This window comes from Muntiacus reevesi, chromosome 3 (assembly GCF_963930625.1).
Source record: "Muntiacus reevesi chromosome 3, mMunRee1.1, whole genome shotgun sequence".
Taxonomy (NCBI): domain Eukaryota; kingdom Metazoa; phylum Chordata; class Mammalia; order Artiodactyla; family Cervidae; genus Muntiacus; species Muntiacus reevesi.
Window position 1 is genome coordinate 87,241,314 of NC_089251.1, and position 22,090 is coordinate 87,263,403.

At 38.9% G+C, this 22,090-nt stretch overlaps 1 protein-coding gene and 1 pseudogene across 2 annotated transcripts; one reads left to right on the forward strand and one right to left on the reverse strand.

Moving 5' to 3' along the window:
* The first annotated feature begins 7,807 nt into the window (after positions 1-7,807).
* DPY30 (dpy-30 histone methyltransferase complex regulatory subunit) lies at positions 7,808-17,887 on the forward strand. 2 transcript variants are annotated; one of them, XM_065929476.1, is made up of 5 exons: positions 7,808-7,893; positions 8,133-8,204; positions 8,290-8,337; positions 15,622-15,764; positions 17,530-17,887. In XM_065929476.1, exons 2-5 carry the CDS (start codon positions 8,169-8,171, stop codon positions 17,600-17,602), a joined length of 300 nt encoding a protein of 99 aa, XP_065785548.1. In that variant the 5' UTR covers positions 7,808-7,893; positions 8,133-8,168; the 3' UTR covers positions 17,603-17,887. The 2 variants fall into 2 exon arrangements, with proteins under 2 accessions (XP_065785548.1, XP_065785549.1); XM_065929477.1 differs by lacking the exon at positions 7,808-7,893 and adding an exon at positions 7,894-8,032.
* Positions 11,663-14,237, reverse strand: LOC136162799 (transmembrane protein 33 pseudogene; annotated as a pseudogene).
* Positions 17,888-22,090: the final 4,203 nt, after the last annotated feature.

A 22,090-nucleotide genomic window follows, 5' to 3' on the forward strand; every position in this document is an offset into this window, starting at 1 on the left:
TATTTACTTATTTATTTTTGGCTGCAATGGGTCTTTGGTGCTGTGCATAGGCTTTTTCTAGTCACAGCAAGCTGGGGCTATTCCCTAGCTGTGGTGCGAGGGTTTCAGTAGTTGTGGCACAGAGGCTTAGCTGCCCAAGGCATGTGGGATCTTCCCAGAACAGGGACTGAACCCACGCTCCCTGCATTGGCAGGCAGACGCTTTAACTGCTGGACCACCAGGGAAGTCCTCAATTCCTATACTCTAGTATTTGCTATTGTTCAGTTGCTTAGTTGTGTCCCACTCTTTGCCACCCCATGGACTGTAGCACACCAGGCTTCTCTGCCCTTCACCATCTCCCAGAACTTGCCCAAACTCATGTGCATTGAGTTGGTAATGGCATCCAACTATCTCGTCCTCTGTCATCCCCTTCTCCTGCTGCCTTCAAACTTTCCCAATGTCAGGATCTTTTCTAATGAGTCAGCTCTTTGCATCAGGTGGCCAAAGTTTTGGAGCTTCACCTGCAGCAACAGTCCTTCCAATGAATACTCAGGATTGATTTCCTTTAGGATTGACTGGTTTGATCTCCTCGCAGTCCTAAGGGACTCTCAAGTCTTCTCCAACACATATTCTTACAGCATATTTTTGCAAGGTTACCTGAGTTCCTCCATTTAATTTCTTCATCAGTGAAATTATGTTAGTTGGAATTATGTCCCCTTGGCCCCATTCCTCCCTGCTTTGCCTAAATAATTATTCTTTGGTCCAGCTTGCTCCAAGGATACCTGCTTGCATTTATCTCAACTTCATGTGAACGCCTTCAGAATTAATGCTAGCATTCATCTGTAATCAGTTATCTTATATTGACATTTAAATGTCTGATCCAGCTGAACTAGAATACAGATTTATGAGGGCAGGTACTGTACTTTATTATTTATCTTAAACTCTCCAAGAGTGGAAGATCTCCATGTTTACCCCCAGGTTTGGTGATTTACTAGAAGTACTCACACAATTCAATTTCTCTGATGGCTCAGATGGTAAAGAATCTGCCTGCAGTGCAGGAGACCTACATTCGATCCCTGGGTTAGGAAGATCCCTTGGAGAAGGGAATGGCTACCCACTCCAGTATTCTTTCCTGGAGAACTCCGTGGACAGAGGAGCTTGTTGGGCTACAGTCCAACATGACTCAGTCGGACATGACTGAGAGACTTTCACTCACTCACTCATACAACTCAGAATAGAGTCTTACTTGCAGCTCTGATTTATTACAGCAGAAGGATACAAAGCAAAATCAGCAAGGGAAAAGGCACATGGGCAAAGTCTGGAGGAAAACCAACGTCAACTTCCAAGAGCCTTCTCTCAGTTGAGTCACACAGGACACCATTCCACCAGCAGTGAGATCTGACAGTATGTGTGAAGTGCTGTCTATCAGGTACACTCATCAGAAATACAGTCCTGCTGATCATGTGGTCATCCTCTGCCTAACACATACCAAAAGTCCAGACTCCTCGAAGGAAAGCAGGTGCTTAACATAAACCATGTTGTCTGCACAAACATTTTAGACTCAGTTAGCCACTCTCATCATACAGGGAAAGTTCTGTATCAGTGTTGTTGTTTAGTTGCTAAGTCATGTCTGACTGTAGCCCACCAGGCTGCTTTGTCCATGGGGTTTCCCAAACAAGAATCCTGGAGTGGGTTGCCATTTCCTGCTCTAGAGGATCTTCTTGACACAGGGATCAAACCCACGTCTCCTGCACGGGCAGGTGAATTCTTCACCGCTGAGCCATTGTGACCCCGTTTATCATTGTAGGGAACAGCTTACTATTCAGATGCCCAGACACAAGCCAGCCTTTCAAGCAGGCCTTTCTAAAGCTAGCAGTCTCAGGCCTGCTGTGTTAACTCTTTCCTGCAGATGCCCCATAAATAGGAGGATAAAGGGAAGAATGAACTGGAAGTTTTTTTTTTTTTAATGCTATCATATAACCAATGAGACTCATTACTTGTGTAAATGTTCTCCCTCATTATTGCCTGTGGTACATACAGTAAAGTGACATATTTTCCAATTAAAAAAATTTATCTATTATTTTTGGCCTTTTTTTTTTCCCCCCATTTGCTCCCTGTGGCATGCAGGATCTTAGCTCCTATACCAGGGACTGAATCCGTGCCGCCTATAGTGGAAGTGCAGAGTCTTAACCACTGAACCACCAGGAAAATTCCTGGTCTTTTAATTTTTTTTCTGCCGGTGGATTTGTATATTTCCCTGTTGCTTACTCCTTGGAAGGAAAGTTATGACCAACCTAGACAGCATATTAAAATGCAGAGACGTTACTTTGTCAACAAAGGTTCATCTAGTCAAAGCTATGGTTTTTCCAGTGGTCATGTATGGATGTGACAGTTGGACTATAAAGAAAGTTGAGCGCCGAAGAATTGATGCTTTTACCAGTAGTGTTGGAGAAGACTCCTGAAAGTCCCTTGGACTGCAGGGAGATCCAATCCGTTCATCCTAAAGGAGATCAGTCCTGGGTGTTCATTGGAAGGACTGATGCTGAAGCTGAAACTCCAATACTTTGGCCACCTGATGCGAAGAGCTGACTCATTTGAAAAGATCCTGATGCTGGGAAAGATTGAGGGCAGGAGGAGAAGGGGACGACTGGGGATGAGTTGGTTGGATGGCATCACTGACTCAATGGACATGAGTTTGAGTGGACTCCGGGAGTTGGTGATGGACAGGGAGGCCTGGTGTGCTGTGGTTCATGGAGTTGCAAAGAATTGGACACAACTGAGCGAGTGAACTGAGTGTTGCTGTTATTAGTGATGTTTTACCTGTTTGCTATTCATAGGTGTGATGGGACTTTCTCTTCCTCTTCTGCATCAGGTGGTCCTCAGTGTGATTGGAGATAGCAGGGGTGAGCGTGTTCCTGGCCTTTTAATTTTAAAACAAGTTCATGCCTTTGGTAAAAAAAAAAACAAACAAAAAACCAAAAAACCTCAAACAATATGAAAGTTTGTAGAAAAAAATAAAAGTTTGTAGAAAGCAACGACTTATTTACCTTCCACATTTTCACTCTCCACAGGTAACCACTATTAATAGTCTATTGTATATCTCCCCAGGCTTTTTTCTATGCATATACAAGTATGTACATACAAAAAAAAAAAAAAAGATCTCACTACACAGATTTCCTACAACATGTGTTTTCAGATAAAATTATGTTGTGAATGTTTTTTTGTTGTTGTTGTTGTGAATGTTTTTAACATGCTAGTACCTATAGATATAGATGTATATAGCTATGACAAATCTAGACACAATATTAAAAAGCAGACATCACTTTGCCAAACAAGGTGCATATAGTCAAAGCTATGGTTTTTCCAGTAGTCACATACAGATATGAGAGTTGGACCATAAAGAAGGCTGTGTGCTGAAGAATCGATGCTTTTAAATTATGGTCCTGGAGAAGACTCTTGACAGTCCCTTGGACTGCAAGAAGATCAAACTAGTCAATCCTAAAGGAAATCAACCCTGAATCTTCACTGGAAGCACTGACGCTCCAACGCTTTGGCCACCTTATGTGAACAATCACATCACCGGAAAAGCCCCTGATGCTGGGAAAGATTGAGGGCAGGAGGAGAAGGGGATGACAGAGGATGAGACAGTTAGATAGCATCACTGACTCAATGGATGTGAAACTGAGCAAACCCCAGGAAACAGTGGAGGCCAGAGGAGCCTGGCAGATGATAGTCCAAATAGTCACAAAGAGTTGGACATGACTTAGCAATTGAACAACAACAGCACTGCAGATATACCTTATTCTTTTCAATGACTGCACAGTTGTCCCCTGTATTGAGATATCATAATTTAATCTATTCCCAATCTTCTGCTACTAAAAACTGTGGTATAGGATCTTTGTATCCTTGTATTCTATGGGATAAAATCCCAGACGTATAACTGCTGGGTCAGTCTTTTGTCATTCCATTTCTTTTGTCGTAAGCTTCTAATGAGTATGACCGCCTTTCTGAATACACGATAGTGAATGTTTTTTGGCTAACTCTTCAAATTCATTCCCTTTCTTCCCTCTTCCTAGTCATTCTAAGGTTTTCCTTTGGGAAAACCTCTCCTGTCTCACTGCATAGCCGTCATGCAATTCAGGTGGGATTAACTACCACCAGCTTATATCTGGTGCAACCAGGTCATATCAGGTCTGACCCAAGACGGACAGGTCATGGTGGAGAGTTCTGACAAAACGTGGTCCACTGGAGAAGCAAATGGGAAACCACTTCAGTATTCTTGCCTTGAGGATCCCATGAACAGTATGAAAAGGCAAAAAGATAGGTCACTGAAAGATGAACTCTCCAGGTCAGTAGGTGCCCAATATGCTACTGGAGATCAGTGTAGAACTAACTCCAGAAAGAATGAAGAGATGGAGCCAAAGCAAAAATAACACCCAGTTGTGGATGTGACTGGTAATGGAAGTAAAGACCGATGCTGTAAAGAGCAATATTGCATAGGAACCTGGAATGTTAGGCCCATGAATCAAGGCAAACTGGAAGTGGTCAAACAGGAGATGGCAACAGTGAACATTGACATGTTAGGAATCAGCAAACTAAAATGGACTAGAGTGGGTGAATTTAACTCAGATGACTATTATATCTACTACTGTGGGCAAAAATCCCTTAGAAGAAATGGAGTAGCCATCATAGTCAACAAAAGAGTCTGAAATGCAGTACTTGGATGCAATCTCAAAAATGACAGAATGATCTCTGTTCATTTCCAAGGCAAATCATTCAATATCACAGTAATCCAAGTCTATGCCCCGACCAGTAATGCTGAAGAAGCTGAAGTTGAACGGTTCTATGAAGACCTACAAGACCTTCTAGAACTAACACCCAAAAAAGATGTCCTTTTCATTATAGGGGGCTGGGGTGCAAAAGTTGGAAGTCAAGAAATACCTGGAGTAACAGGCAAATTTGGCCTTGGAGTACAGAATGAAGCAGGGCAAAGGTTAGTAGAGGTTTGTGAAGAGAATGCACTGGTCATAGCAAATACCCTCTTCCAACAACACAAGGGAAGACTCTACACATGGACATCACCAGATGGTCGATACCAAAATCAGATTGATTATATTCTTTGCAGACAAAGATGGAGAAGCTCTAAACAGTAAGCAAAAACAAGACTGGGAGCTGACTGTGGCTAGATCATGAACTCCTTATTGCCAAATTCAGACTTAAATTGAAGAAAGTGGGGAAAACCACTAGACCATTCAGATATGATCTAAATCAAATCCTTTACGATTATACAGTGGGAGTGACAACTAGATTCAAGGGATTTGATCTGGTAGATAGAGTGCCTGAAGAACTATGGATGGAGGTTGGTGACATTGTACAGGAGGCAGTGATCAAGACTAAGAAAAAGAAATGCAAAAACGCAGAATTGTTGTCTGAGGAGCCCTTACAAATAGCGGAGAATTGGAGAAGGAAATGGCAACCCACTCCAGTATTCTTTCCTGGAAAAGTCGATGAACAGAGGAGCCTGGCGCGCTGCAGTCCATGGGGTTACATGACTGAGCATGTGTGCATGAGGGTGGAGGGAGATGGGTTGGTAGCAATAAAGTGGTAGAACTAAAAAAAAAAAAAAAAAAAGCGGAGAAAAGAAGAGAAGCTAAAGGCAAAGGAGAAAAGATACACTTATTGAATGGAGAGTTCCAAAGAATAGCAAGGAGAGATTAGAAAGTCTTCCTCAGCGATCAATGCAAAGAAACAGGGGAAAACAATAGAATGGGAAAGACTAGATATCTCTACAGGAAAATTAGAGATACTAAGGGAACATTTCATGCAAAGATGGGCACAATAAAGGACAGAAATGATATGGACCTAACAGAAGCAGAAGATATTAAGAAGAGGTGACAAGAATACACAGAAGAATTGTACAAAAAGATCTTCACAACCCAGTTAATCACGATAGTGTGATCATTCACCTAGAGCCAGACATCCTGGAATGCAAAGTCAAGTGGGCCTTAGGAAGCATCCCTTTGAAGAAAGCCAGTGGAGGTGATGGAATTCCAGCTGAGCTATTTAAAATCCTGAAAGATGATGCTGTGAAAGTGGTGCACTCAATATGCAAGCAAATTTTGAAAACTCAGCAGTGGCCACAGGACTGGAAAAGGTCATTTTTCATTCCAATCCCAAAGAACGGCAATGCCAAAGAATGCCCAGACTACCACACAGTTGCACTAATCTCACATGCTTTCAAAGTTCTCCAAGCTGAAAATTCTCCAAGCCAGGCTTCAGCAATACATGAACTGTGAACTTCCAAATGTTCAAGCTGGATTTAGAAAAGGCAGAGGAACAAGAAATCAAATTGCCAACATCTGCTGGATCATCAACAAAGCAAGAGAGTTCCAGGAAAATCATCTACTTCTGCTTTATTGACTATACCAAAGTCTTTGACTGTGTGAACCACAACAAACTGTGGAAAATTCTTCAATAGATGGGAATACCAGACCACCTGACCTGCCTCTTGAGAAATCTGTATGCAGGTCAGGATGCAACAGTTAGAACTGGACATGGAACAACAGACTAGTTCCAAACTGGGAAAGGAGCACGTCAAGCCTGTATATTGTCACCCTGCTTATTTAACTTATATGCAGAGTACATCATGAGAAAAGCTGGGCTGGATGAAGCACAAACTGGAATCAAGGTTGCCTGGAGAAGTATCAATAACCTCAGATATGCAGATGACACCCCCCTTATGGCAGAAAGTGAAGAACTAAAGAGCCTCTTGATGAAAGTGAAAGAGGAGAGTGAAAAAGTTTGCTTAAAACTCAACATTCAGTAAAGAAAGTTCATGGCATCGGGTCCCATCACTTCATGGCAAATAGATGGGGAAACAGTGGAAACCGTGACAGACTATTTTTTGGGGCTCCAAAATCATTGCAGATGGTGACTGCAGCCATGAAATTACAGACACTTGCTCCTTGGAAGAAAAGTTATGACCAACCTAAACAGCATATTACAAAGCAGAAATATTACTTTGCCAAGAAAGGTCCATCTAGTCAAAGCTATAGTTTTTCCAGTAATCACGTACGGATGTGAGAATTGGATTATAAAGAAAGCTGAGCGCTGAAGAATTGATGCTTTTGAACTGTGGTGTTGGAGAAGACTCTTCAGAGTCCCTTCGACAGCAAGGAGATCCAAGCAGTTCATCCTAAAGGCAATCAGTCCTGAATATTCATTGAAAGGACTGATGTTGAACCTGAAACTCCAATACTTTGGCCACCTGATGCGAAGAACTGACTCATTTTAAAAGACCCTGGTGCTAGGAAAGATTGAAGGCAGGAGAAGGGGCGATAGAGGATGAGATGGTTGGATGGTTACCGACTCAATGGACACGGGTTTGAGTAAATTCTGGGATTCGGTGATGGACAAGGAAGCCTGGCGTGCTGCAGTCCATGGGGTCGCAAATAGTCGGACAGGACTGAGCGACTGAACTGAACTGATATTCTTTCCCGGCTTGTTGAGTTTCGGTCTGAGATTTTTTTCGTAAGAATTATTCAGCAAGTTTTTTGTTTCCGCGGAGAAGCGCTTCGGCAGATTTCAGGCAGCACCGAGGGATGGCCGGGCCGAACCCCTGACAGCTGGTCTATTCACTGGGTCTGCAGGTGGGGTGGCGGCTGCTTAGCGTAAGCAGGTCAAGGAACGATTGTTTCGCAGACTGCGGGTCACGAACCTTAGCCAGGACGCTGCTTACCGCAGACAGCACGTTATACTTACAAACCCTGCCGGTCCTTCCTAGCTCGGGCCCGGCGGTGCAGTTCTGCGCAGGCGCGGCAGTCGTGCGACATCCGCCACTTACGGCGGAAGCGGTTTGTGCTGGGAGTTCGTGGCGCGGTGCAGGGCTCTTAGGAACGAGCGGCTTGGGCGCGGGTAATCAGCTCCCTTTCCCTTTCCCCCCACCTCTTCTAGGTTCTTGGGAGTACCGCGGAGCTACCGGACCTGATGCGGGCGCCCGGTCGTGGACTGTCCCATCCTGCTCCTCTGCAGCTCGTGGTGCTCCCGCGCCCAGGTGGGGGTGAGGGGCGGGGTCGGGACTGGGTTGGGCTCCATCCTGGCGTCTTCATTCTTAAAATCTCCCGGGTAACTCACGGTTTTTCTTGTTTTCCAAGACTGGTATCCGGGGAGTGTGACTTGCAGGGTCCGTCATGGAGCCAGAGCAGATGCTGGAGGGACAGACGCAGGTACTAGGAGGCCCTGGATTTAGGGTGGCAGTCTGCAGCAAGGAAGAGTGGGTGATGCCTCTGTGACTTGTGTTTTGTTTTCTAGGTTGCAGAAAATCCCCACTCTGAATATGGTCTCACAGACAACGTCGAGGTAACTTGCCCAGTTCCTATGCCATATCTTTGCTTCTCTTAAGAGCTGCAGAAACTTGGGATCCGTTTTTGCTAGGTTGCTTTGCACAAGGAAAACTTTTATCATCATGAACCAAGTAGTGTCGCATTATGGGCAGCTTATTTTATTAGCAGCACTAATGCTTCGTGGTATGTAGACGTACATATTAGCTGAGTCCAGAGGTTGAACTTTGAAAATGATATAGAGAAAGAAACATATATTACTAACGGAGATTGTCAGAATCGTTTTGCTTGGTGGCTGTTTATGTTCTGTTGGAATATTGCAGTGGAGAAACTGCACATTACAATTAGGAAACCCATTGTTTTTGTAGCGGATGGTGTGCTGGTGAAGTCAACATTTAGTCAAGGTTGATATCTTTGCAGAGTTCATTAGCAGGAGACATTGGAAGCTATAACACAGGTGGTAGACACTTTTTGCCTTACATGGTTAAATCTGAATTCAGAGAGTACATGTGCAAAACCGTATACAAAAGGAGGTATACTTTTATAAAGCTTTTTCCTGCAGATATTAAGAGGTTACTCTCTAAAAGAAGAGGTTACTTTGTAAGTGAAAGAATAAATGCTAGAACAGTTGAATTAACCAGAGCTAGGTGGGATTGGTTAGGAATACAGAGAAGGTGTGTGTGTTTTATGGGGGAAAGAAAAACATCAGTAATAAAGTTTGGATAAATGAGGACAGGAGCATTTCCAAGTACAATAATAATAGTAATAGCTACTAGCATTAGCGCTAAGTAACTTTTGTGTATTTTCTGTCTTGCAAGGCTCAGAGAAGTTGACTAACTTGTCTAAGTTCACCAGGAAGAAAGTGAACTGTGTTTTAAACCTAGGCAGGCTGACATTTTTGAGGTGGGATTAAATTATATTGCTGATCTTGATCAACTCCAGAATTCCCTGTCATGTGGAGTGACTTCTCTGTGCCTGTAAATTGCCAGGATTATTTATTGGTTTGATATCAGGGTTAAGAGAATTTGAATCTTCATGATGCAGTTTTTAATTGAACTGCTACGCTGAATCAGATGAAGATACTCTATGCCACTTAGTGTTTTAGTCATTTAAGAGGATTGTTTTTAGGCATCAGTGCAGTCTTTTCCTGTTGGTGCTTGTATTTGGAGGTAGAGCCATGATACAGTGATACCAAATACATTTTTTCAAACCTTGAGACCAATTTCCATAGTACAGTGAGAAAAAAGGAAAGTAGAGTAAATGAATGATGATGCTACATTCTTTGGTGGTTGGTTTTCTTGCTTCCATAATTTTAAAATGCCTGTTCTTTTATGAGTTAATGGTGATAGTAAAATAATAATTATGTTTGTTTATGAGGTTTTACTTGGTAAAATAGAGTTAACAACCTTCTGTTAGTCCCTTCTTTTAATATGTTATTGTTAATTTACTTGTTTGTGATATCTCAAAGTCTGGAAATCACTGTTCTACAGCTGCTGCTTTTCTTTTTAGAATTCCATTTTATTTCCATTATTGACATATAATTTTTTTTTTGGTGGTTGCTTTAGGACTTGTATAGAAGTTTAACTTCCCACAATTTACCTCCAAGTGGTATCTTTTCATGGATGGTATAAGGACCTTACAACAGTATCCTGCCATTTTCTCTCTCCAGGCCTTTATACTGTTATCACGTATTATATTTCTGCATATGTTATAAATCCTGCAATTGATTGTTTTTATTTTTTCTTTAAAAAAAATCAATTATCTTTTTCATTTAAAATTTTTTAAATTGTTTACTTAACATTATAGTTACTTTATTGCTCTAGAAAATTTTTTAAAAACCATCAGGTTACATAATGATAATGAGTCTCTGCCCCTCCACAGTCAACTGTATATTAATGGCTTCTCTAACTTAGTAGATAAATATTTCAAAATTACAAAAATAGCTGGTTACAGTTGAGCTATCAAGTAACTATCATATTTCTGTGAATCAAAAAGTTGAATAAAAAGAAAACTGATGTTACTGGTGAGTCACTGAGTGTATTTGAGAAATCCAGGTCACATACACAGAAGAAAACTGGTTACAAAAACCATTACATTACTCAGTATTAGCATTTTGCAATGTTTTAAGCAGTTCCGATCATGCAGCAGTAATAAAGATCAGAGTGAATTTTATAAAGGAGTTGATGGAAGCTCAATAAATGTATTAAACATACAACTCAATCACAGTTGGATTATACATCCAATTCCCCCAAACTTGTCTCTGCATTGCAAAATAGAAATCTATACTGTTTACCCCTTAATTCCTCCTCTGGGCCTATTCCCAATCAATAACCTTACATATAAACCTTTCTATTAAATCTTTTAAGTAAGATTTGATGGGTGAGTATACATAATCTTCATTATTATTTTAAAACAGATACCAAGTTTAGTCATATGCTAAATCTTCAGTTGCATGCCTTTCAAAAGGCGTCTGCACTGCTGTAATTGTGAAAATTTAGGCCTAGGGAACTGAGAAAACTGTCAGTCAAGAATCTGATCTAAGTAATTCTGTAATCTACTAAAACCTGTGTGTGCACATTTCTAAAAAAAAGAGGATTTCGTATTTGAGAAATGTTAACTCAATGGTCTCTGAAAGGAAAATTGTCTTGACTACTACTCTCTAATGTAAAATGCTAGGTGACCACAGATATTTACCCAGTTGGCTAACAGACAAGCTTACAATGGGAACTTTAAAAAAAAATATTCGAAGCCATAGAAGTAATTCTGAAAATAAAAATTTGGAGGATCATAGCATAAGATACATGTAGAATTCCTATTTTAATGATATATCCAAAATAAATCTGTCCTAACCAAGGAGCACTTGGTTGGTTCAGAAAAAATTTGAAATTAAACACAGTGGGACGTGTTCTTAAAATCACCTAAAATTACTGAATGGCAAAAGAATACTGTCTTAAAATATGCTGAATTTACATGTTAATATTACCGTAATCAACTCATGCCAGATACAAATTAAGGTTACCAATTAGATGAAAACAAATTTTATAGCTATTTTTACAAGAGAAATAGGTGTACTTCATGATTAAGGCACACCAGTCTAAAGAACTTTTGATACATTTGTCACAAGATTTAAACTTACTTAACCATTAACAACACAGTACAGTAAAGTTCCTCAGTATTTAAAAGTTTGATTTAGCATGCTGGGGAAAGGATTATTTTTCTTTTGAGATGCATTTCTGTAAATTGCATTGAGGTCAGTTTTACACCTGGAATTAACCATCTCTAACAGAAGTACCAGCTGCTAATAATACTCATTTAGATTACATATAACTTAGCTGGATGTTAAACTATTCAACTGTTCGTGCTAGTCTGCTCATCAAGGCAATGCTCTGGAGACAGAGTCTTCTCACAAACCCTGGGCAAGCAGGTTTCATTATTAGATACTCAACAACAGCCCTCAATTCTTTGAGAGCGGTATTGAGGAGTCTATAGTATATAAAAAGCTGGAGCAAACTTTCTTGGTTACTAAAAAAGCATAAAAACTGTAGCAGGCATCAAGATTATTTAATGACAAGCAATGAATTTCAGAATATTCTGTTGATTAGTGCTTAATTTATGGAAGAGAGGTCTCAGTAGAGAGAAACTATTTGAACGCTTTGCACTAAGTGCCTTTTTCCAGTATGTGGCAGCTTGAAGCTCAAGAGAATAACAAGACGGGGAGCGTATTCATTGTCACGGGAGGAATTGACAAAGATGAGTGAATACAACAGGTAGCGCCAGCAGTCCCCTAACAAAGCTCGGGCCGGGAATGCTCTGCTTAACTGGAAGCGAAGTCATCTTTGGTGCAGCCTCAGAGCCCTAGTCAGAACACTTGCCAGCAAAGCACGTTGATAACAGCTTGCCGCTTCACGCAACCCAGCAAGAGGCAGAACAAGCAAACAGAACAGTAAACTGGACAAGCCAGAAAGCCACATTGTTGTCTTCAGTTCACTGGCCGTCAAGAATTGCACTGTGCCTGCCCCTTGGGGGCCGTTTGGGGAATTTATGCACTATGGGAGTCCCTCATACACATCTGGGATGCTGTCTGACACCAGCAAGATTTCCAGAAAGACCAGAGCAAAGGCGGAACTGCAGAAAGAGGCCCAGCAGGGTCGACCTAAAGCCACCTGCTCCAGGTGATTGTGGAGCCCAGAAGTGCTCCCTTCACTTCTGTCTAATTATCTCTTTAAAAGAGATTTAAACATTAAGAGGAAGGAGTCATGTTTATCCATTTAGTTATCGCTTCTGGGTTCTCCAGCCTTTTGTGTAGATCCAGCTTCCCATCTGGCATCATTTCCCATCCTCCTGAAGGGTTTTCTTTGTTTGTTATAGTGGAGGTCTGCTGGTAAGGACTTCTTTAAGGTTCTGAATGTCTAAAAAGGTATCATTATTTTGCCTTTGTTTTGAGGTATATTTGCTGAGTGTAGATATGCTTCACTGTCTTCTGGCTGATGTTGTTTCTGATGAAAAGTGTTCTATCACTACTCTCTTTGCTCCTCCATATTTAAATGTCTTTTTGTGCTTTTAAGATTTTATTTATTACTAGTTTTAGATAACTTGATTTTGATGTGCCTTGGCATAATTTTTTGTTTTAATGTTTCTTGTGCTTAGGATTGAGTTTCTTGGATCTTTGCATTTAGAGTTTTAATGATATTTGAAAATTCAGACATTTCTTCAAATATTTTCAAGTATTTTATTAGCTTAATTTACTCATTCTTTCCTCTGTCTTCTTAAACATATGGAATATATTATAATAACTATCTTAATGGCATTGCCAATGCTATCTGTATCATTCGTGAGTCTGTTTCTGTGAATTGATTTTTCTCTTCATCATGGGTAGTTTTTTCCTGCTTCTTTATCTGTCTGGTAATTTTGACTGAAGGCTTTGGACTATGCACTTTGCTGGGTGCTGGTGCATTTTTTTTTTGCATTTCTTCAAACCTTCTTGAGCTTTGTTCTGGAACATGGTCAAGTTATTTGGAAACATTTTGATCCTTTTGAAGTTTGCCTTTGAGATTTTTTAGATGGGACCAGATTAGCCTTTGGCAACCCACTCCAGTTTTCTTGCCTGGAGAATTCCATGGACAGAGGAGCCTACACTCCATGGGGTCACAAAGAGTCAGACAGGACTGAGTGGCTAACCGACTAGCCTTTAGTTCATGCTTAATTTCTCCCTTGTGTATTCTGCCCAATGCTTCATGTGTCATGAGGTTTTCATTCTGGGTCATAGGATGCTGAATTCCTCCTGGCCTGTGTGAGCTCCGGGGATTGTGCCATGTGCTTCTTCCAAGTGGTTTTTTCTTCCAGCCTTGGGTAGTTCCCTCACGCTCATGCTCTGACTAGTATTCACCTGAAGACTGGGAGACAGTCTCTTCCTCTCTTTCTGATCAACCCCCTTCTGTGAAATTGTCCTCTTAGCACTCTGTTCTGCGATTTCTAGTTCCCTTGGTCTGTCTGATTTTTCAACTCTGTCTTCTCAGCTTAGGGAGACTGCAGGGCTCTGCTTGGTTCCTTCTTCCTGGGTATCATTGTAAGTTCTCCAGGCAGGATGCAGTAAGCGTGGCAATCATAGGATTCACCTGACTTTTTCCCATTTTTGTGGTCACTGTTCTACATTCTTAAAAGCTTCATCTCTTATGAGTGTGTGTGTTAGTCTGGATATACGTTTGACCCTTGGACAGCACAGGTTTGAACTGCATGGGTCCACTTAAGTGGATTTAAGTGGATTTCCAGTAGTAAATACTGTAGTACTGCATGATTTCCAGTTGGTTGAACCCAAGGATGTAGAACTGTAGATATAGAACCGCAGATATGGAAGAGCCAACTGTGAGTTATAGGTGGGTTTTTGGCTGGGCAGAATGGGTTGGTGCCCCAAACCTTCATGTTGTTCAGGGGTCAGCTGTAAATTTTTTAGATTAATTTAGGATTTTTGACTTTACTAAAATTAAGCATTACAGTACATAATAAGTATTTAGTGAATGTTTAAATGATATAAATGAGAGAACTTGTCAAGGACCTTATTATATTATCTATTAGAGTTGCTTAGGTATTGCTGTTTTTTGTTAAGGTTTCGGGATGTCATGTAAATGACTAGTTTTTATCATATATTTGTTGCAATTTACTAATGAACAAGAAAGTTTCTTAATTCATGGGCAAATAAAATAGCTATTCCATTCATTAGTGTATATAATTATTTTTATTATGTCCAAAAATTAGACTGAAAAATCATAAGCAAAATTAGACAAGTTATCTGATAGTTCTGGCAGATGTTTTGAAAAGCACGGTATGTATGTTATATGCTTAATGTTTTTTCCTCAGTTTTTACAAAATAAAATTTTCTTAAAAAAATTAAGTACAGAAAAATTGTTTTTATAATTATTGACTCATTTATATCCAGTTCTAGTATGATTGGAACAAAAGTTCTTTAAATAAAAGTGCTTTTAATAGTGTTTTGTCTTTTGAGATAGTCACTTATTTCAAAATTTCTGAAATGGTAGATTTTCAGAAGGCACAGCTTTTAGTAAAGCCATTTTTGATACTTTGGATATCAGATGAATCTATATGAAAGACCCAAGTTTTCGAATGGGGATTCTTAGGTGAAGGAAGTATAAGTCATCATTTTCTAAACATGATTTAAATATCACAGTAATGATCTTTCCCGTATTAGTCATGTCTTCTGTTTTTTGGCTACTTTTACTTAATATTTTTCCTTAAATTTACTTAAAAAAAATCAGATGCAATGGAAAAGCATTCTCATTGTGGTAGAGGTAACTATAAAAATGAAAACAGGAAATACAAAACAGAGACTACAAAGCAGGTAATAAATTTTAGCTAGACTCTGTTGCCTGTTGAAGCCTCTGAGCCTGAAACCTGTTCCCTGTCTTAAGAAGGGAGGTTAGTAAGTGTTACAGAAGTGTTATAGACATGTTAGTATCAAACTGAGACTTTGTCCCTAATATTATCTGTGATGAAAAAATGGAAACAGGACTGGTTTTCTCACTGTGATTCTGTGCTACTTAGTGTCATGTCCAGATTTTTTTTGAAGCACACTGGAAGAAGGTATTCTCAAAGAAAAAGTGCTTAGTTTTGCTCCTAAAAAAGGCAGAGAGAGAAAGTAAGTGTAGGATATGGAGATACGACGTTAAAAGGATGAGATATAATGGTGCCTTCAGAAAATTCTTGAGTGACATTTAGAAATGGGTCTGATTTTATTTTGGCAGAGAGATTTGCAGTTTTAATATTTATGCATTTTTTTTGAATTCTCTAGAGGATAGTAGAAAATGAGAAAATTAACGCAGAAAAGTCGTCAAAACAGAAAGTGGATCTCCAGTCTTTGCCAACTCGTGCCTATCTGGATCAGACAGTTGTGCCTATCTTATTACAAGGACTTGCTGTACTTGCAAAAGAAAGGTAAGATAATAGTGTCTGTCTGCAAATGGGCTTACCAGAGAAAGTAAAATAAAAACTTCCCTGCTTGAAATATCATTAGTTATGTGTAGTTATTTCTTTTACTGTATAAGAAACTTATAGATACTAAAGATTCTTTAAAAAGAAGTCAGACATAACCTCAGTTCAGACATTGTATTTTTCTCCTAGTCTTAGATCATGTGCATATTTGTAATCATGGTATACATGTAATTTTATATCTCGTTTTTGAACATTTAGGTCCAATTTCCTTTATAACTGTTGGTCACCAAGTTATCTGCTTTCATTTCTTTATGTTTTTGTTTAATTACTTCCTTATGATAAACACCCAAGAGTTGGTTTACTATTTCAAATGACATGACTATTTTTATGGTGTTTGACCCATAATAATATATTTCCATCGAAAAGTTTATCCTTAAGATTCTTCCAGTGTCATCATAGCCTTAACTGGTGTTTGACCCATAATAATATATTTCCATCGAAAAGTTTATCCTTAAGATTCTTCCAGTGTCATCATAGCCTTAACTACATGTGTGTTATAAACTTTTTTTATGAAGTTGTTTTAATTTACATTTTTTTTGTTAGCAAGATTACAATTTTTTCTCTGTTATGTACATGTTTTTTCCCCTGGTAATTCTACCTAAATTATTTTTGTATGAGTAAATCAATAAGAAAATTTTTTTGTAAGTTACATTAGTCAATATTTATTGGGTGTAACTGGCTTCCAGGTGGCGCAGTGGTAAAGAACCTTCCCTCCAATGCAGGAGAAATGGGAGATGTGGGTTCAGTCTCTGGGTGGGGAAGATCCCCTGGAGAAGGAAATGGCAACTCACTCCATTATTCTTGCCTGGATATTTTTCTCAACAGACTAAGAATGAACACTGTAAAATTTCCAGTATATTGGAAATTCTAAATATTACTTTAAATTCTAGAAGCCTAAAATTTGAAAAAGTTTTAAAGTAATATTCTATTAATAAATGCAAGTTTTTGCATTTATTGTAAGGCATCTTAGCAAAATAATCCTTCAAATTATTATGTAACAAGTATTGTCTCTGTCTAGTTAGCTCAAAAGGCTGTTTAAAGTGCTAAGAGAATGTTTAGAGATTGTTGTAAATCAGTTCTAAATATGCTTTTTTATCATGGAGTTTAAAATATATCGTCCCCCAACTTTTCATCTTTGGACCTGTTTTATCAGCAAAAAGTACATATGTAAAGGTGATAAATGTGAAATAACATTTTATTAAAATTTTTTTCATTTTATTGAGAAAAATATACATCACTGTTTAAAGTATACAGCATGATGGTTTACCGCATAGGTTTAGTTAACATCCATTGTCTCATACATAGATACAATGGAAAAAAAAGAAAACATCTTTTTGTTATGAGAACTCTTAGGATCTACTCTTTTAACAACTTTCTTGTATATCATATAGCAGTGTCAGCTATGGTCATGTTGTACATTACATCCTTTGTACTTACAATTGGAATTTTGTACCTTTTGATCGCCTTCTTCCAGCTCCGCCGCCTACCCACTGCTTAATTTTAAAAGATGTTTAAGGGACTTCCTGGCAATCCAGTGGGTTAAGACTCCGTGCTTCCAGTGCAGGGGGCACAGATTCAATGTCTAGTCCAGGAACTAAGATCTCATATCCCATATGGCGCAGCCAAAAGAAAAGAGATTTTATGGAACAATACATTTTACGCATCTAGAATGTAAATTTCTAAAATTTGGATTTCTTTTCCCTTACAGACCACCAAATCCCATTGAATTTCTAGCATCATATCTTTTAAAAAACAAGGCACAGTTTGAAGATCGAAACTGACTTATTGGGAAGAACAGAAAAATTTGATTTCTACTGTAGATTTACATGATTAAGAGGCAGCTTTAATTGCCATGATTTCCCCCACCCCACCCCACTCCACCCTTTTTGGAAGAATAAGAACCTTCAGGACAACAGAACTTATTTCGGAGTTGCAGAAGAAGACATCATTTCCCTTATTGATTTAATCACAAACTTATTTAATGAGTGTGTTCCGTGCAGTTTTTTTTCAGATTGTCTTTAACTTTGTTTTTAAAATGACCTTCAAAATAAACTGTTAAAACATCATTATTTTACAGTAGTTTTTGTTCTATATGGCAAATATTTTATGCGGTTCAATTGTTTTCATGTGTCTTGCTCCCATGTGTCTTAACATGCTGCAGAGTTTTACAACAGTGTGAAAATACACCACAGTCAGTTAGAATATAAAAAACTCTCAGCCAGTTTTTCTAGTGTTGTTCCCGGATCTCTCAGAGAATAGGATTTGGGCATCTTCAGTTTTTAAAAAATGTCATTGGTGATTCTAACGCACAATAAATTTGGAGCGCTGTTATAAGTACTGCAGAGGGTGTACAATATCCTTCAGTGCTATCAACCTTTATGGTATTAATATAATAGTAGTATTATATTCATGTATGGTATTAATGGTATTAATATAATAGTATTTATTATAGTTCTACTATGTGTTAGGCACAGAACTATTTTATTTAAATTATCTCTAATGTAGCAATTCTGCAAAGTAGTAGATCTTGCTATTCCGATTTTGCAGATGAAACTGATTGGGAGAGGTTAAGTGACTTGCTCAAGGGCACACAGCTGGTGTTTGAATGGGCATTGAGACCCAGTTCTACCAATGTGTTGCTGATAGCTAAGTGAGAAGTTCTTGGGCTAGTTAACATACTACTGCTTTTTGCAATTAAAAAGCTAGTCCTTTTTTTTCTTTCAGGTCTGCTCACTTTGTCCTGTATGAAGAAATTGAGATAATGCACTAGCTCAGTAAAGAGAAAATTGTCTGCAGAGAGCCAGGCAGGAAGAACATTCACTAGAGCACTGGTTTCTTAACTGGAAGTGATTTCACACCCGTCTCCCCTCCTTTCCCAAGGGACACTAGGGCATGTCCAGAAACATTGTGGTGTCATAACTGGAGTAAGGTGAGATTCTACTGGCATCTAGTGGATAATTGCCAGGCACGCTGCTAAATATCTTAATGCACAGACAACCTGGGTGTCCCACGCATCCCCCCAAATCATCCAGCTCAAAATGTCAGTAGTGCTAAGGTTGAGAAACCCTGCTTTGGAAGCATGTTAGAGACATGCCTCCAAGCTAAACATGTGAAGACAGAGTTAGAAATGTAATGCTGACATGGTATGTCTTCTAGTTCTCTTTAATACAGCAAAAACTTATTAAAGTTCTCTTTAATATAGCAAAGAAGGAGTGACGCTTGGGGAGGTGATATGGTTTTGATGTATCTATGTGGGTTGATAGGTCTGAATGGGATAAACCTGGAAATACTGGACTCATACACTGCTTATAGTTTTTGCAAGTATTAATTTCACTAAATTTATTTTGGTGATTTGATTTGACTAATATGTTAATCTGCCTTTTTTTTTTTAGTGCTATTTTCATATTTGAGTAAGTACTAATTGGGTAGTCTTTTATTAAAATATAGTTTTAACAGTCCATCAGCGATTCACATCAGAGCCACTTGTGGAACTTTTCATATATAAATATATACATAAATATATTAAAAGCGTAAATAGAAATTATATCTGTTGTATATCTCTATGCATTCCTGGACCCTGGAGAGCCTGATGCAACTGGGATAGAGCCTGGGCTTCTCAATTTGAGAAAAACTCTAAGGCATTCTCATAGCACCTTTGGTTAGCGACTGCTGCTGCTGCTGCTAAGTCACTTCAGTCGTGTCCGACTCTGTGTGACCCCATAGACGGCAGCCCACCAGGCTCCCCCATCCCTGGGATTCTCCAGGCAAGAACACTGGAATGGGTTGCCATTTCCTTCCCCAATGAGTGAAAGTGAAAAGTGAAAGTGAAGTCGCTTAGTCGTGTCCGACTACTTAGAAGTAATTCAGTACTCCCCCTAGCACTGCATTACTTTTAGTGTTCTATTGAGTTATCTTCAAGATAGGGCTTAAATTATTCAATCTTAAAATTGATACCTTTTTCAGTAAGGGCTGAGAATAGGGGTGTCTTTTGTTGGCAGTGCACATCCTGCTTATCACGTACCATATGCCAAGCACCATTCTAAATACATGAATTGTCATTTAATCCTCAAAACGCTATGATGGAGGTTTAATAACTCACTTTTAGATGAGAAAAGTGAGATTGAATTAACTTGCTTAAAGTTACAGGGGAAGTAAGTTCAGGGCAGAGATTCAAACCGAGCTTAATGCTGTATTGGCTCCCTCCCCTTAATGCTGTATTGCCCTCAGGTGTGCTTAAAATTTTTCCTTGGGAAAAAAATCAGTCTGTCTTTATGTGTGTACAATAGAAGCTCTCTTATCTGGTTGGTAGATTAAAAGGACTCATAATAAGGAATCATAAAAGACACTGGATAGTTTTTTTTTTCAAATCTTAATCTATTATTGGTAATATTTTTGATTTCAGCCATTGCTCTGGGTATGGGTTCTTTGATTGGAATTCTGTATTTCTTCCACACACCACTCCTATAATGTATGCAGTTTCAGATTTTTTGAAAGTAGAGTAAGATCTTAGACATAAGTTCTTAACACCTTAAGGCATTAAGTGTATAATGATCCTTTCTTCATGAGTTTTTTCTGCTGCCTTTGGTCATCTTATCTGCCGCTCATTTGACAATTGTTTTTATTGAGTCCAAAGCATTTCACCTAATTTTTGTACTAATACCTTTTGCATTATGTATTTCTATTTCATTGGCTTATGTAATATTTTATTAAATTATGTAATGGCAGTACCTTGTACATCTGGTATAAATAGGTTGGAGAACGTGATTAAGTCTTGTTAGTGATGCGGGCACACACCTGGGAGAAGAGTTGCAACAATGTGAATTTCCTAAGTGTAATCTACCAGTTTTAAGAATTCAGCTTGTGGTGGACATGGTTCAGTGTATTTTCTATGGAGATGGAGAACATCGCTTTACTCAAGTAAGCTGGTTAAATAGGAATCACTTAAGCAAGCTTCTGTTATACTTTGAGGAGGTATTTCATGTGTAGCTGACAATTTTACTATAGAAACAATTCCTACCCTTTGATTAGGAAGATAATGTTTAGGAAACATTTTATAATAATAGAGTAAAAGTACTATATCCTATAGAGTGAATTTCTTGAAAAAGGTGGATAAGTGAGAAGTAAATCAGGAATAGATTCCTAGAGGATACAGAGGCCTTAAATTGGAAAAACAGGGACTTCCCTGTTGGTCTAGTGGTTAGGACTCCACGCTTCACTGGCGAGGGCACAGGTTTAATCCTGGTCAGGGAATTTAAGATTCCCACGTGCTGGGACCAAAAAAATAAAAGTTTTAATAGAAGGAAACTAAACTGTCTTCCTAATTCTGATGCGCCTATGGGGAGAATATTGAACCTTTGTTTAAATAAATCTCATTTAGGAAAAGGTATAGGAGATTTTGGGCTTTCCAGGTGGCTCAGTGGGTCAAGAAGTCAACTGTAATGCAGGGGACACAGGTGACGCAGATTCAATCCCTGGGTCAGGAAGATCCCCTGGAGTAGGAATTGGCAACCCACTCCAGTATTCTTGCCTGGGAAATCCCATGGACAGAGGAGCCTGGTGGGCTACAGTCCAAGGGGTCACAAAGACTCAGACACAACTGAGCGCGCACATACACCATAGGAGATTTTAAGATTGATAACCTCCCATTAGCAACATGATAGAATGGTTGTAGGGACTGCATTAAATATTGTAGCCAGGTATGTTCCTGGACTGGATTCCAAAAAGGTATTAACAAATAGGCCTGATACATATGTCTAACTATAACAACAAGGGGAAAAAGATGGATGATGTAAATGACTACTTCTGAGAATCCGATTGCTTAAAATCTCTGGATTTAAAGTAGGTGATCTAGGGAAATAGATCACTGGAGCTAAAGGGGGCAGTCAGTAATGAGTAAGAATTTTCTTTATAAGGAAACTCGTCAGCCTTTAGACACTTTAAATCTTTTGACTCAGTTTCTCTGTTTAATTTGTTAATCCTAAATAATTAACAGATTTGCAGAAAGCTCTATGTACAAAATTTACTCCAAAAAATTGGAAATGAACAAGTTTTCATCTTGTGGGAATCATTTAATATGTAAAGATTTAGCCTAGTGTCAGGTACATAGTAAGGGTTTAGTAAATATTCCTTATGAAGAATGATTTCTAAAGAAGAAAAGGGCTAAGTCAACTGATATAGTGTTAACTGAAATCAAAAGAGCATCCTTATGCTAAACTCTTCTCTCAAGCTTCATTTTTTCAAAACCGTGTGGGATTCTAGAATATTTTTCT